We start from the raw sequence: 15,107 nt of genomic DNA on the forward strand, positions 1-15,107 counted from the left end.
ACTCAAGTACTTTGGCCACCTAATGAGAAGGAAGGGCACCCTGGAGAAGAGCCTCATGCTGGGAACGATGGAGGGCAAAAGAAGAAGGGGACGGCAGAGAAGGAGGTAGCTGGATGGAGTCACCAAAGCAGTCAGCATGAGCTTCAAAGGACTCCAGAGGATGGTAAAGGACAGGAAGGCCTGGAGGAACATTGTCCATGGGGTCGCGATCGGTTGGACATGACTTCGCAACTAACAACAACAATGCACAACTAAAGAGAATCTTAGCTACAAGTCACAAAAGGCAACTCCTGCTTTCCATAAAATCCAACCAGACCCATTGTGAAATGTTTCCAAGTTAGAGATGCTGACATTTGTCTTCCTAACAGGGAAGGGAGGCTGCAACGGTCGTTAAGTGTGAAAAACGGTTTCAGCGCCGTTGTAACTTTGCGCGGTCGCTAAGTGAACTGTTGTAAGTCAAGCACTGCATTTTTTCCCAAGGGAGAGAATGCACTGTAAACAGAAGTGGTGGTGGTGAGGTGTTTATGTGCGGTAGTAACTCAAAAAGGAGCGTATTCCCCAAAGGAAGGGGAAGATGGCGCTGAGCTTTCCCTGAGATTTCAAGGACATAGGCAAGGAGAGGGGAAGGGAGGCTGGTAGCCTCTGAGCATGAACAGAAAGCCCCCACTCGGTTGGTTTCCTAGGGGGAGGAGCCCTTCCAAGGATTCCTCGCCTTTTGACTTGCTTAAGGACCTAGTCTACTCCTCCTGCTCCTCCTCCCTATTTGTGGGGGTGGGAGGCAATCCAGCTGAAGATCCACTCCACCCAACCAGCTTCCCACTCCTTGAAGCCCTCTGCACATGTTTGTAGAGCTCTTGTCATCCCCCCCCCTTCCTCCTCCTGCTCCCTGGTGGTGTTTTGGGGTGTGTATATTTGGAGGCAACCCAACAAAGCTTCTCCCTCTCCACCGGGCCCTCTGCACATACTCAGAGAACCCTTTCCTAGCCCTTCCAGTGGGTGTGAGAGCAGCAGCACAATGGACACCTCCCACACCCCCTCTGCATTTAATCAGAGCTCCCCCACACATACACACCTGTGGGTATAGGGCTGAGAACACTTCTCCAATCTTTTGTATGAGCTCAGAGGACCCTTTTCTTTCCCTGCCCCACCTCACTGACCTAGGACCAAGGACAACCCTTTAACTCTCTGCACGGTGCTCAAAGGACCCCCTTCTTCTCCCCACAGAGATAATGGGGGGGGCAACAGTGCAGTGCACCCCTCCCACCTTTCTGCACTCACTCAGAGACACCCACCTTCCCATCTACTCCCATGAGGATAAAGCTGAGGACATGCCCCCCAACACGCTGCACGTTGTCAGAGGACCAGCTCCACCTCCTCCCCCCCCCCCCGGGCGGGTGAGGGAACACAAGCGTGGAAGACCCTTCCCCACCATAAGCCTCTACACTTGCTCAAAGCCCTCCCCCTTCTGCCCACCCATGAATACGGGAACCATTGACACCTTCCTAGAACTCTGGACTCGCTTAGAGGACCCCTTCCTTATTCCTTCCCCCAGGGATGAAGCTAAAGACCCTCCCCAATAGTCTGCACTCACTCAAGGGACAACCCCTTCTCCTTCCCTCCCACGAGTCTGGGGTCCCACTGGCATGTCCCCTAGCCCTCTGCACTCGCTCAGAGGTCCTCCCTCCTTCCCCGCATGTGAGGAAAAAGCTAAGGACCCTCCCCCAACACTACACTCGCTCAGAGGGCCACCCCATTTTCTCTTCTCCCCCCACCATGGGAACCACTGACATCTCCTTAGTCCTCTGCACTTGCTCAGAGGAACCCCCTCCTTTCTCCTTCCCTCCCTCCCACGTCCCACAAGCGTCTTGGCTAGCCCTCTGCACTCGCTCAGAGGATCACCTTCTTCATTTCCCCCCCCCCTGGGGATAAAGTTGAGGACCCTCCCCCCAACACTGCACTCACTCAGAGGACACTCCCCCTTTCACCCCCCCCCATTGAATATGGGAACCAGTGACATCTCCATTAGCCCTCTGCACTCACTCAGAGGACCATTCTCCATCATCGCCCCCCACGTGGGGATACAGCTGAGGACCCTCTCCTCCAACACTCTGCACCCGCTCAGAGGACTCTCCCACTTTCTCCCCCCCTCCTTGAATATGGGAACCCCTGAAACCGCCTTAGCCTTCTGCATGCGCTCAGAGAACCCCTTTACTTCCCCCCACGTGAGGATACAGCCGTCGACCCTCTCCTCAACACTCGCTCAGAGGACTCTCCCCCCTTTTTCTCCCCCCCCAATTGAATATGGGAACCACTGACACCTCCTGAGCCCTCTGCCCTCGCTCAGAGGTCCCCTTCATTCTCCCGTCCCTCCCACGAGCCGGTGGGCCCCAGCGGCGTCTCCCGCAGCCCTCTGCACGCGCTCAGAGGCGCGCTCACCGTTGTGGTTGACCCAGGTCGGCTTCAGGAGCTTCATTTTTTCCCCGCCTCCTCCTCCTCTCCTCCTCCTTCTCTTCCTTCTCCCCTCCGCCGAACCGCTGCTGCTCTGGCTCCGTGCCGAGGGCCGGGGCAGGCGGGACGGCCCCGGCTCAGGCTGCCCTGGGCGGCGACGGTGGCCTCAGCCCCGGCCCCGGCCGCCTCAGCGCCGCCTTCCTCCTCTCCCTCCTCTGCCTCCCTTCTCCTCCTCCTCCTCCTCCTCGAGGCCCTCAGGGCCGCCGCGCCATCGCCCGTCCCGCCAGCCGCAGCCGCCGCCGCCGCCACCCGGCCGCATCCCCCGCTCCCGGCGGCTCCCCGGCAACGCCGGAAGTCAGCGGAGGGCAACGACCCAAGCGGCCCGGCGGGAAACAAGGGACGACGCCCAGAGAGGCCGGCCGGGTGGCGCGGCGGGTGGGGGTTTTGTGGGGGGGCTTCCCGGGAGGCCTCAGACGGCGACGGCCGAAGGGCGTCCGGGCCGCCGGGGGTCCCCGGAGGAGGAGGCGACGGGGTAGAGGGAGGCTCGAGGGCGGCTCAGAGGCCCCGGCGGTCGGCATGGCTAAGCGCAAGGGCTGGGAGAGGAGAGAGGGGCGGCCCTGTCAGGCGGCGGGGAACTACAGCTCCCGGCAGGCTCCGCTAGGGCGGCTGGCGCTGAGGCATGCTGGGAGGCGTAGTTCGGCGGGAGGCCGCGGGGAGCGAGGCCGAGAGGGGTGACGTCATGAGTGTCCCTGCAACTCTGATGGATTTTAGAATAAGGGGATAGAATGAGGTTAGAATTGGAATAGAATTAAGAATAGAAAAGAATAGAATATGATTAGAATAGAATATAGAATAGAATAAAGAATAGAATAGAATAAGATTAGAATAGAATAGTATAGAGAATACAATAAAGAATAGAGAATAGAATAAAATAATAGAATAGAATAAGAGAATAAAGAATAGAATAGAATAAGATTAGAATAGAATAGACAATAGAATAGAAATAAAATATAATTCAATAGAATGGAATAGAGAATAGAATAAGATTAGAAATAATATAGACTAGAATAGAAGTAGAATAAAACAGAATAGAATAGAATAGAATAGAATAGGAGTAGAATAGAATAGAGTAGGGTAGAGTAGAGTAGAATAAAATAGAAGAGAAACTTTATTGTCACTTTAAATGTACAATAATCAGCATACATTAAAATGAAATTTTGTTGCATTCAGCTCTTTAAAAGAGAAACATGCATACCCATATGCACGTATTCAAGGTATACAAACATTATTTATTGATATATTTTTTTTCTATTGCATTTATATATTTTAGTAAAATATATTTTAAAATACATTACAATGTTTTTGCCTATTTTACTATTCAGGTGGTTCTCCACTTATAACAGTTCATTTAATGACCCTTTGAAGTTACAACAACGTTAAAAAAAGTGACTTATGTTCACACTTAACAACTGTTGCAGCATCCCCTTGGTCACATGACCAAAATTTGAATGCCTGACAACTGGCTTCTATTTATGACCGTTGCAGTGTCCCGGGGTCATGTGATCCCTTTTTGCGATCTTCTGACAAGCAAAGTCGAGGGGGAAGACATATTCCATTAACAACTGCGTCATTAACTTAACCCACAATTTCCTTAATTGTGACAAGAAAAGTAAAAAAAATAGAATGGAATGGAATGGAATAGAATTCTTTTTTATTTATTTATTTATTTTAAACACATTTGTAGCGTCTTTACAACACTTTTACATCTTTTAACATATATTCCTTATACATCTCTCTCTCTATTATCTATCTATCATATACATATACATACATACATACATACATACATACATTCGTAGATTTTCACGGGTGTAGGTCTTGTTGTATTCGGTCTTTTCCCGTGTAACATAGAGATTATCTTGGAGACAATATCAATGTTACACGGGAAAAGACCCGAATACAACAAGACCAGCATATCTATCTATCCATCCATCCATCCACATATTTTTACATATCTTTTATCTCTATTGATTCCAAACATAGAATTCTTTATTATCCAAGTGTGATTGGACACACAAGGAATTTGTCTTTAAATGCATATGGTCTCAGTGTACATAAGGAGAATAAAATACATTTGTCAAGGTACAACACTTAGTGATAGTCAATGGGGCAAAAACTCAACAAATATCCCACTTAACAACAGAATTGTTAGGCTCGTGGGTAGTCCCTTGATATATATCTTACCATGGGACGATTGTCGGCAGCGTTATACATGTATAAAGTTTTTTTATATGTTCTGTTTATAGTCTTCTTATTTATTTACACCACCCGTCTCACCTTGCAACAATGAGAGAAAACATTAAAATGATAATTATTGAGAGAGAGAGAGAGAGAGAGAGAGAGAGAGAGAGAGAGAGAGAGAGAGAGAGAGAGAGAGAGAGAGAGTTGCGCGCGCAACTTTTCCGGAACCTCCCGAAGAGCCTTCGGAAGTGGGAGAGCAGCAATCAGAGCCGGACGGCGGTCCGTCGCTTGGAGCGGTCCTCCATCACGAACGGAGCCATGTGGGCTCGTGGTGCGTTAAACCTCCTCGGGAATCGGGCGGGAGGCGCTTTATTTGGGTAAGCGGTCCTGGGTGGGGGTCTTTTCCGCCCCTTCGGCTTCTTCCAGCGGCGAGCGGCCTATCTTGGGGTGGATTAGGGGAAGCAAGTCTCGCCCTTGGGGACGCCCCGCACCAGCCTCGCCTCGAAAACCTATCATTCAGCAGAAAAACAGGGATCCTTGGAGGTCATCTAGGCCAACCCCATGCTCAAACAGGAGACCCTGTTCCATTTCAGACAATGGCTGCCCAGTCTCTTAAAAACGTCCAGTGATGGGTCACCCACAATTTATGATTCTTTATAGAACATCAAATAAGGTTGGAAGGGACCTTGAAGGTCATCTAGTCCAACCCCCTGCTGGAGCCCATTCCAGGCAAATGGCTGTCCAGTCTCTTCTTAAGAACTTCCAGTGTTGGAGCAACCACAACTTCTGGAGACAAGTTGTTCTGCTGATTAATTGTGCTCAGTGTCAGAAAATTTCTTCTTAGTTGGCTCTCTCCTTGATAACCTTCTCTCTATTATTTATATTCCTCTGTATCCCCCCTTTATTACTTTTACAAATAACTCATGGTGACAGATATATCCAACACACTTTCCTTCTAATTTCTCTGCAATCACCCTGGATTGACATTGTATACACTTTTAGTTCTCAGTTAATCTGGAATGGACAACTTCGTGCGAACCACTGGCAGTCTTCCCTCTTGGAACTGAGAACAGCCCTGCCCATGAGGTAAAGTAAATCCCAAATTGTTATCCAATCCTTTCCACCCCATAATATAGGAAGAACTATTAAAATGTGTTATTTTCCCTACTGTCAGCCTATGCTTTGCTGTTGCTTCGGCTGCCATGAAACGGGGAGGGAGGGCATGGTATTTGGGAGGGGTTACTATTTGTGCTGGAGGAAGTTTCTGGAGCTCAGCTGCCTGTCGCACTACGCATGCGTAGGAGGTTCCCGCCAGGACTAACGGCACCGACATTCCATCTTAGTGATGCCTTTTGAAGTTATCTCACACCTGACACTTGGGAGAATTATGATTGGACTGTAACTGTGATGCCAAGGGGTGGGGAATGGGTTATTCTATATATCAATCACTTTCGCGCCTAAATAATCAGTCTTCGCTTCGCTATGCCTTTAATCATTTATAATTAGTAAAAGTACACTTGATTTCTACCCACAGAGTCTCGTGGTCTTCTTTCCTAATTATCTAACGGAGAGGTACTGACACCTACCTTCTCTGAGAAAGTTTGGAATCCTGTGGTTAGATTCCCCATTCTCTCATTTTATCATCCCAAGAACTGAACTTTGGTGGACAATGAACGAGCCAAGATCATTCCTGGATGAATAGCGATTTAAATCTTAAACTTGTTAATTACTTCTGAACATTTCTCATTGTTTTACCATCTGTTGAAACATAGATAAATAACTACAGCTTTCTTGGCTTAGTCTTGTGAGTGAGGCCAGTCAGGCTCTTTCCAATTCATATACATGTTTCATCTTTACAGTGAACAATCACTTAAGAAAAGGTAATTTGACTTGGATAATCTATTAAATGTTCTGGAGTGAGGAACTCGGCTTGCTTTTCCAAGTTCAGATTTCAAATTTCTCCAATGCACTCAAAGTAACTAATTAATATGGCTGCAATTTATTTTTTGCTTATGCAAGAAAAAGTGCAGCTGAATCCAAGAGGATTTACATTTGAGTAAGCACTCATATATTGCAATACTCACACCCACACATATTAGTGTAGTCTCAACTTCTGTCCATAACGGAGCCTGAAAATCCGTCTTATGTGACTGACACAATTTTACAATTATTTTGTGGTGGTGGTTAAGCAAACAATGTGATTATAACTTATTGTGCCGATTGTTAACTGAATCCATTCCTATGGGTATTTTTTTTTTTGTATTAAACTCGCCCAAAAGGCTAGAAAAAGCAAAAAAAAAAGGTTATAAATCAGTCACAGGACTGCACAACACTACAACCATCTGTGATTTTGAGATTGTTTTTGCATTGATGGCGAACTTTTTCGGCACCAAGTGCTAAAAGGGTCGCACGGAAACATCGCCCGCACGTGCACACGCTCTCAAAAAGCTGAACTTCTGGACTCTAGCACGTATGCGCGTCCGACGATCAGCTGGCTGGTGCATATACGCAGGCCGGTTTTCGGCACTGCCGCGGATGCAAAGGACAGCTGATCGTTGCATGCATGCGTGCCAGAAACCCAGAAGTCAAACAGGCGAGGTATGCATGCCAGGCGACATGGCTTCGCGTGCCACTTTGGCCAAAGTGTGTCATATGTTTGCCATCATGGTTCTGAGAAGGTGAAATAGCATTCTGTAAAATTCAGGGGGCGACTGGTATTTTATTTATTTCTCTCTCCATTAGAGCTGAGCCCCCGAGGAAGAAGAAAAGGGTAGATCCGAAGCAGGACTTTGCTCAAAGAGAACGGCTGAAAAAGAAAATCAGAAAATTGGAAAGAGCAGCTCAAGAGTTGGTGCCCATTGAAGACTTCATCATCCCATTCAAATTCATGGATGAAAAAAGGTAACAGGACAAATTTTATTTAGCATGTTCGTTTGTGCCGGCTGGAGGATTTGGGGAGTTGATGTCCACCCGTCTCCAAAGTGGCTGAGGCGAAGCTCTTCTCTAAAGATGGTATACCGTCATAAATATGAGTCAGTTGGCCAGGCCCTTGAATTTTGATCGTGACCTTGGGGATGCTGCAACGGTCATTAAGTATGAAAACGGATAAGTCACTTTTTTCAATGCCATCCTAACTTCGGTCACTTAAATGTATTGTAAGTTGAGATAATCTTTATGAAACTATAAGAACAGGGATGTCAAACTCAAGGCCCGGGGCCCAGATCTGACCTATGATGTGCTTAGATCTGGCCTGCAGGGCCGCTCTGGAAACAGCAAAGGACCAGCCCGCGATGCCTCTGCCAGCGAGAATGGAACGAGTTCTGTTATCTCCGGCAGAGGGTTGCAGGAGGCCGTTGCAACTGAAAATGGAGCTCAGGAGTGTTCTGAGCTAGGCTTCCCAAGAGTATGAAGCAAACTCCTTGTCCCGACAAAAAATCCTTTTATTAATTTACTGTGAATTCTGCTCATTTATATCCAGCAAAGTCTTTCAAGGAGGATTTACAGTCACAGACCTTATCTGGCTTGGAGAGCTGCCAGGCCGATATCTGCAAAACTTTTGCAAGGAGCCTCGGAGAGTCACGAACCAATTAAGCGAACTAATTGTCTCTTGCAAACTCCATTCCCCTTTCCTCCTCTTTTATTTCCTCTGGGAGGGGCCATTCATCATCCACCTGTGGCCTTACTCCCAAGTAGACCCCTGTTCTTTAGCTGTTCCCTTCGTCTGGCAACTCTGTGCATGCGCACACTGGGAACAGGCTCCAGCTGTTCTTCTGCCTCATTGATGTCTGACTCTGAAGGCAGCTGATAATTGGCATACGGCTCTGGCCCCTTCTCTGCCTCCGACACAGAGCCCTCATTAGAGCCTTCCCCAGACTCCGGGACTGGCCCAGGTTCCTCCCCAACCTCCTTGCTGTCTGAATTTGCTGCCAGCTGGCAGGCCACAACAGGGAGCCCATTTTCACTGACACACTGCTTGGGCCACCAGACACCTTCCGACACAAGTGACATTGAGCTGCCCATGGCCACCCTGGTCACACCCTCCCCGACACACCACACACCCCCCGAGGTCGAACGACACTGATGTGGCCCTCAATGAAATCGAGTTTTGATACCTCTGCTCTAGAAGAACTCAATTCAGAAAACGTCCACGTGTCATATTTTTAACTTGCAGCCTATTTTTCTCCCAGGGTCCGAGAGGCTGCCCCGCTGTCCCTCGACGAAAGGGAAAAACGAGCTAAGCTTTTGAAGCAGTGGGCCGCCTATAAGCAACGACAGGACAAGGCCGAGATGGACACCATGAAAACACTGATCGCCGCTCAAGAACAGGCTTTGAGGGAATTGCGCCTGGAGTCGGAAGAGCTGTACCAGGCAGCCATTCTGCGGGATGATTGCTTGTTTCCTTTCGACAGGCCAGAGCCTCTGCATACACCCCCTCAGGCTACCTACGAAGCCCCCGAAGGGAAATGCAACGATCTCACCAGAACATACACGTACTGATTTTGGTTGTGGGAAGAGCAACACCGCCAGCAAGCATGTAAACATGCTAAATTATGTTCTGCCTGACTTTTTCTTAGATTTCAAGCACTCGCCCAATGTAGAGGTTATACAAAGGTTATGTACAGACATCCGCAGCAAACTGCCATGTCTTAGTAATCGATTACCTCAACATCTGTGACCTCACCTAATTAGTAGAGCCAGGTGCTACCAGGAAATGTTGTGTTATGTGAAGCTTCTACTTTGGCTGGGATGGTCTTAGAGATTGACAAGGAGAATAAGCCAATAAGATGCTGTTGAATAAACTATACTTGCCAATATTTTTGCCTGACACAGAGAGCTGATGAAAGGCTATTTTGTACAGGGTAGTCCTCAACATATGACCACGATTGAGCCCAAAGTTTCTGATGCTAAGACGGCTAATTTTACCACCTTTCTTTTTACAACCTTTCTTGCCGCTGTCGTTAAGTCACGTGACCCGTCAAAACCGCGGACAACAAAATCGCACTCGACGAAAGCGCGCATTTGACATCACAGCGCGATGAAAAAAATTAAAAATTGAAATAAAAATAAAATTAAAGCACTTAGGTTAAGGGTTAGGTTTAGGGTTAGGTTTAGGGTTAGGTTTGGGGGGGTTAGGGTAAGGTTTTTGCTTTATTTTTACATTTTTCGATCACAGCGCGATGTTTTCATCGCGCTGTGATGACGTCAAATGCGCGCTTTCGTCAAGCGCGATTTTGTCGTCCGCGGTTTTGTGGTGGAACCGTTAAGTCATTGCTGCGGTTAAGCTAGTAACAGGATTGTTAAGTGATACTGGCTTCCCCATTGACTTTGCTTGTCAGGAGGTCGCCAAAAGAGACCACATGACCCCTGGATTCCGCAACAGGCGTCGGTCCATGCCAGTTGCCAATCATCCAAATTTTGATCATATGACTATGGGGATGCTGCAACATTCCTAAGTGTGAAAAATAGTCCTAAGCCACTTTTTTCAGTGCTGATGTAACTTTGGTCACTAAATGAACTGTTGTAAATCGAGGACTACATCTGGACTGTGGAGTTGAACGTAACAGAATTGCCAGTCCTCCAAACATCCAGCTTCCTATTGAGTTCACACATCCTATTAAGCCGTAGTATATTGGTTTTTTGGGGAGGGTTATTAGGTGTATAGAAACACAACCTTGTGGTTTATGGTGTTGTAAAGGATGTTTTAAGCCAGACCTGAATGATCATCCTCTTTTCATCACCCCATAATCCCTTGCAGGGTGAAATCTGGCCAACGGAATGGAGCTGAGTGTTTACTGGCTGGATGCCCTTCCCTGTCGCCAATACGGAGTTTTGGTCAGCAGATATATTCCCAGGGTGCCCAGAGAGAGAAATATCTGCCTCTACCTTGGATTGAACTCACAGCCTGCTGATTGTGAGGGGAGAGATCCACCTCAAGGCCACCGCACCGCTCTTTAAGCTGGACTGGAATGTTGCATACAAATAAAGAATTCTTGGCTTCTCCCTTTTTCACCCAGTTGCGGGGTTTTCATAGCTAATGTGCAACAAAGACAGAGCTTGTAAACCACCAATTATATCGTTTGCAATGATATTTTGTGAACGTCCTTTGAAACTTTGCACTGACTTCGGAGAAGAATTCAGAGCAGCTATTTACAGAAAAAATAAATCTGACACCTAGACATAGCCAAGTGGAAACACAGATTTATGGTGGAAAAAAAAATCCCTATCTTCAGGATTAAAAGTCTCTTGAGGGTGCCACTAGGATATTGGGGAGCCTCATCCTTTGAGGTTTTCTTCCTCAATGGGTGAATTCCAGTCAGGTGGAGGACTTTTTCTCATTTTCCATACTGGTGCGTGCTTCTCTTTCTTGGCCAACCGTTCACGCTCACTGTTGCACAACTGTTCCTGCAAGAGATCAAAGCTGTGATTAATAATATCCCAACACTCAGCACACACCATGGTTTTCGGAGTGAAATAGATCAGTAGGGTCCTTGGTGCTCTCTCAGCTTGGTTGTCTTCCGGCAGATGTTTCATGACCCAAACTAGGTAACATCAGTTCCAAACCCCACTCCCTGCTAGCACTGATGGTGTTACCTAGTTTGGTAATGAAACGTCTGCCAGAAAACAACCAAGCTCAGCACCAAAGGCTTCCTTCCTTCCTTCCCTTATATCCATCTATCAATATGCTGACTCTTTAAACCATCAATATGCTGACTCTTTAAACCAGTGGTCTCCAACCTTGGCAACTTTAAGACTTGTGGACTTCAACTCCCAGAGTTGAAGTCCACAGGTCTTAAAGTTGCCAAGGTTGGAGACCACTGCTTTAAACCGCTTACAGGAGGGGTCTCCAACCTTTTGGACCTCAGGCCCTACAAATTCCTAATTTTAAATCCCATGGACCACTAAAAGTGCAGTTGGACACAACCAAATAAAAGACGGGGAGGAAAATTTAGCTGTTCCTTCTCCTACGTCAACCAATTCATGAGGTACAGAAGCATCTATTTTTGTTCTGTTTTTTTAATTTTTTATTTCGTATGGCATAGCAAAACACAGCCTAGTGCATACAATTCACAGAAACAACACCTAAATTGCCTACCGAAATACAAAACCCCACAGCAGTGCATTATTTTAAAAATGAAACCATGAATAAACATAGGAGTAAAATTATACAGGGACGTGGTGGCTCAGTGGCTAAGGCGATGAGCTTGTCGATCAGAAAGGTCGGCAGTTTGGCGGTTCAAATCCCTAGTGCTACATAACAGAGTGAGCACCCGTGACTTGTCCCAGCTTCTGCCAACCTAGCAGTTCGAAAGCATGTAAAAATGCAAGTAGAAAAATAGGAACCACCTTTGGTGGGAAGGGAAAAGCGTTCCGTGCGCCTTTGGCGTTGAGTCATGCTGGGCCACATGACCACAGAGATGTCTTCGCGGACAGCGCTGGCTCTTCGGCTTTGAAACGGAGATGAGCACCGCCCCCTAGACCCGGAAACAACTAGCACACATTTGCGGGGGAACTTTTATCTAAACTTATATTTCTATAACTTCCATCTTCCAGATCCCATACTGTACCTTGGCCACTGCGCTTTTGGTTCTCTCCCATTCTTTGCAATTCTTGTAATCCTTTTTCCACTGCGCACAAGATGGCATCCCCCCGTAAGTGTAATAATGATGACATAGATTACGGATGCTCCGGCACAGCTTCCATTCAGACCAGTAATCTGTGCAGGCTCGGGGCGGCTGTGAGACACAAAACACAAAACAAATTCTTATAAAGTGGGAGATGAGATCATGGACAGCATAGCCCTCACCTTTATAATGGGTGGGGAAAGAGAGTCAAGAAGGGACCCTCCCTAGTTTCTTGGGATGTAAAGGAGAAGGATGTAATGCCATGTGGGAAAACCCTTGGGAGACGGGGAAGAGATGCCTCCAAGGAATGGTCAGATAAGAAGCGGCTGAGCCCACAGCTGAATAATGGGTGGAGAAAGATGCTCAGAAGAGATCCTCCCTAGTTTCTAAGGATGTAAAGGAAAGGGCTGTAATGGTGGATGGGAGATGGGGAGATGAGATGCTGCCTAGGGAATGTTTAGATATTGGACAGCATAGCCCTCAGCTTCCTAATGGGTGGAAGAAAGAGACTCAAGAAGGGACCCTCCCTAGTTTCTCCGGCTGTAAAGGAGGCAGCTATAATGGTATGTGGGAAAGACCTTGGCTGTTGAGGCAGAAAAGGAGAGAAGAGAGGCTGCCTAGGAGGCAGTATGATAAGAGACAACATAGCCCATAACGGGTAGAGAAAGATGCTCAGAAGGGACCCTTCCTAGTGTCTAAGGATGTAAAGGAGGGCAGCTATATAGGGTCTCCTGCTTGGGCAGGAGGCTGGACTAGAAGATCTCCAAGGTCCCTTTCAGCTCTACTCTCCCCTCACTGGGTGGCATGTATATTTATTCTGAAACACAGAATGTAAAATATAATATTTCATCATTATTCTGCATAATAATGCTTACTCTCAAAAAAGCCATCTCTGGGCTTTGGAGTTCCTTAGGACCAAGGGTTGGAAAGACTACTCAACCCTAGAGAAAGTCAACATCAGGCTGCTTTCACATGACCTGCAAACACCAGTGTCCTGCATTCACACAACCCGCGAGCTCCAAACACACAGAGAGATACAAACACACACACACACATCAGAAAGGCTTTTCCTTCCTGCTGGCTCAAGGGATGACCCTCCTACTGGCCAGTTTTTTTCAATTATTAGCCACGATTAGGGGCTAATTGTGACCCGGAGAAGCTCACCCGCCAAACTCCTCCTTCAGCGGCCATTGCGTGGTCTTCCCTCCTTTGGAAGAACGACCGGGGAGGGGCGGAGCTTCTGGCCGATCGTCTCCGCCCGCCTTTGTCCCAATAGGCGGGGCAAAGCGCCGTGTGGAACTTTAATCAAGGACTCCTAAGGGCTACAGTCAATAGCGCGCAGCATCTCTTCCGGTTCTGTTGTGTAATTGGAAAAGCAGGTAGGCGGGTCGAGACTGAGGGGGGGGGTAGGACTTAAGAGCTACAATCCGTAGCGAACATACATCACGTCCGGTTCCCAGCTGTAAAGGAAAAGTTCCTCCATGTGCGGGTGATAGATACACATGTGCGTGTGTGTGTGTGTGTTTATAGATAGATGATAGATGAGATAGATAGATAGATAGATAGATAGATAGATAGATAGATAGATAGATAGATAGATAGATAGATAGATAGATAGATAGATAGATAGATAGATAGATAGATAGATAGATAGACAGACAGACAGACAGACAGACAGACAGACAGATGTGGAGGAATGGTGGATAGATTAAGTAGGTAGGTAGGTAGATCTGAATATATAGGTAGATCTGAAGATAGATAGATAGATATAAGATAGATAGATAGATAGACAGACAGACAGACAGACCGATGATGGAGAGATGTGGACGAATGGTGAATGGAGATAGATTAGGTAGGTAGATAGATGTGAATATATATATGGATCTAGAGAGAGAGAGACAGAGAGAAAGATGATAGACAGATAGAGAGAGAGACAGAGAGAGAGGGAGGATAGATATAGAGATAGAGATGATGATGCAGAGATGTGGACGAATGGTGGATAGATTAGGTAGGTAGATATGAATATATAGGTAGATCTGGAGATAGAGAGAGGGAGGGAGGGAGAGGGGGACAAATGGTGGATGGAGATAGATTAGGTAGGTAGATAGATATGAATATATAGTTAGATCTGTAGATAGATATAAGATGGATGGACAGATAGAATAGATGATAGATGGAGAGATGTGGATGAATGGTGGATGGAGATAGATTAGGTAGTAGATAAATGTGAATATATATATGGATCTGGAGAGAGAGAGAGAGAGAGAGAGAGATGATGGGGAAAGAGATGTGGACGAATGGTGGAGATAGATTAGGTAGGTAGATATGAATATATAGGTAGATCTGAGATAGATGGATGGATGGATGGATGGATGGATGGATGATGGAGAGAGAGAGAGATGGCGTTTAAAGCTTCAACTTTTAAAACAATGAAAGCAGAATACAAATCAGTAATGTAACTTTGCCAATCTGATTGTTTTGGAGCAGTATAAGCCACGTGGCTTTCTGGGAATTGTAGTTGAAGGATGGAGGCATGAGGCTCTCATTGGAAATCAAGTTTTTTAAAAAAAACATTGCATTTTTTAATGGTTTGGGCCAACACGCTATTCACAATTCAAAAGCAAATTTGACAAGAATGTAATTTGGCCGTTGGAAAGAGTGGCTTTTCTGAACCTGAAAACCCCAAACAATAAAACTTGAGAAAGGTAGCAATAGATTAACAGCGATATTTGTTCTGATGTTGGCAGGGGAAATGCTCTATGATAGCTTGTCCTCTAGGTCAGGGATCTCCAACCT

At 46.7% G+C, this 15,107-nt stretch overlaps 3 protein-coding genes across 5 annotated transcripts in view; 1 reads left to right on the top strand and 2 right to left on the bottom strand.

Annotated features, from left to right (window-relative positions):
• HIRA (histone cell cycle regulator) overlaps nucleotides 1-2,753 on the bottom strand; it is a 38,901-nt gene extending 36,148 nt beyond the window's left edge. The window contains exon 1 of one of the 2 annotated variants that reach the window (XM_087705731.1): nucleotides 2,437-2,753. In XM_087705731.1, the coding sequence (XP_087561857.1) occupies nucleotides 2,437-2,473 (37 nt within the window). In that variant the 5' untranslated portion in view covers nucleotides 2,474-2,753. The remainder of the gene's footprint in view (nucleotides 1-2,436) is intronic. The other variant, XM_087705730.1, reaches the window with a different exon arrangement.
• A 2,939-nt stretch (nucleotides 2,754-5,692) lies between these two features.
• MRPL40 (mitochondrial ribosomal protein L40) lies at nucleotides 5,693-9,519 on the top strand. Its single transcript, XM_087705732.1, has 3 exons — nucleotides 5,693-5,775; nucleotides 7,432-7,590; nucleotides 8,877-9,519. The coding sequence occupies exons 1-3, from the start codon at nucleotides 5,771-5,773 to the stop codon at nucleotides 9,184-9,186; spliced, it is 474 nt and encodes a 157-aa protein (XP_087561858.1). The 5' UTR covers nucleotides 5,693-5,770; the 3' UTR covers nucleotides 9,187-9,519.
• A 1,238-nt stretch (nucleotides 9,520-10,757) lies between these two features.
• On the bottom strand, nucleotides 10,758-13,565 carry CUNH22orf39 (chromosome unknown C22orf39 homolog). Of its 2 annotated transcripts, none has more exons than XM_014070337.2 (3): nucleotides 13,476-13,565; nucleotides 12,255-12,422; nucleotides 10,758-11,091 (listed from the first exon to the last, which is right to left on the bottom strand). In XM_014070337.2, exons 1-3 carry the CDS (start codon nucleotides 13,500-13,502, stop codon nucleotides 10,963-10,965), a joined length of 324 nt encoding a protein of 107 aa, XP_013925812.1. In that variant the 5' UTR covers nucleotides 13,503-13,565; the 3' UTR covers nucleotides 10,758-10,962. The 2 variants fall into 2 exon arrangements, with proteins under 2 accessions (XP_013925812.1, XP_013925813.1); XM_014070338.2 differs by lacking the exon at nucleotides 13,476-13,565 and adding an exon at nucleotides 13,187-13,216.
• Between the last annotated feature and the right edge of the window lie 1,542 nt (nucleotides 13,566-15,107).

Source organism: Thamnophis sirtalis, unplaced genomic scaffold (genome assembly GCF_051295495.1).
Source record: "Thamnophis sirtalis isolate CommonGarterSnake01/CBP01778 unplaced genomic scaffold, rThaSir2_p1.2 scaffold_2, whole genome shotgun sequence".
In the NCBI taxonomy this organism is placed as follows: domain Eukaryota; kingdom Metazoa; phylum Chordata; class Lepidosauria; order Squamata; family Natricidae; genus Thamnophis; species Thamnophis sirtalis.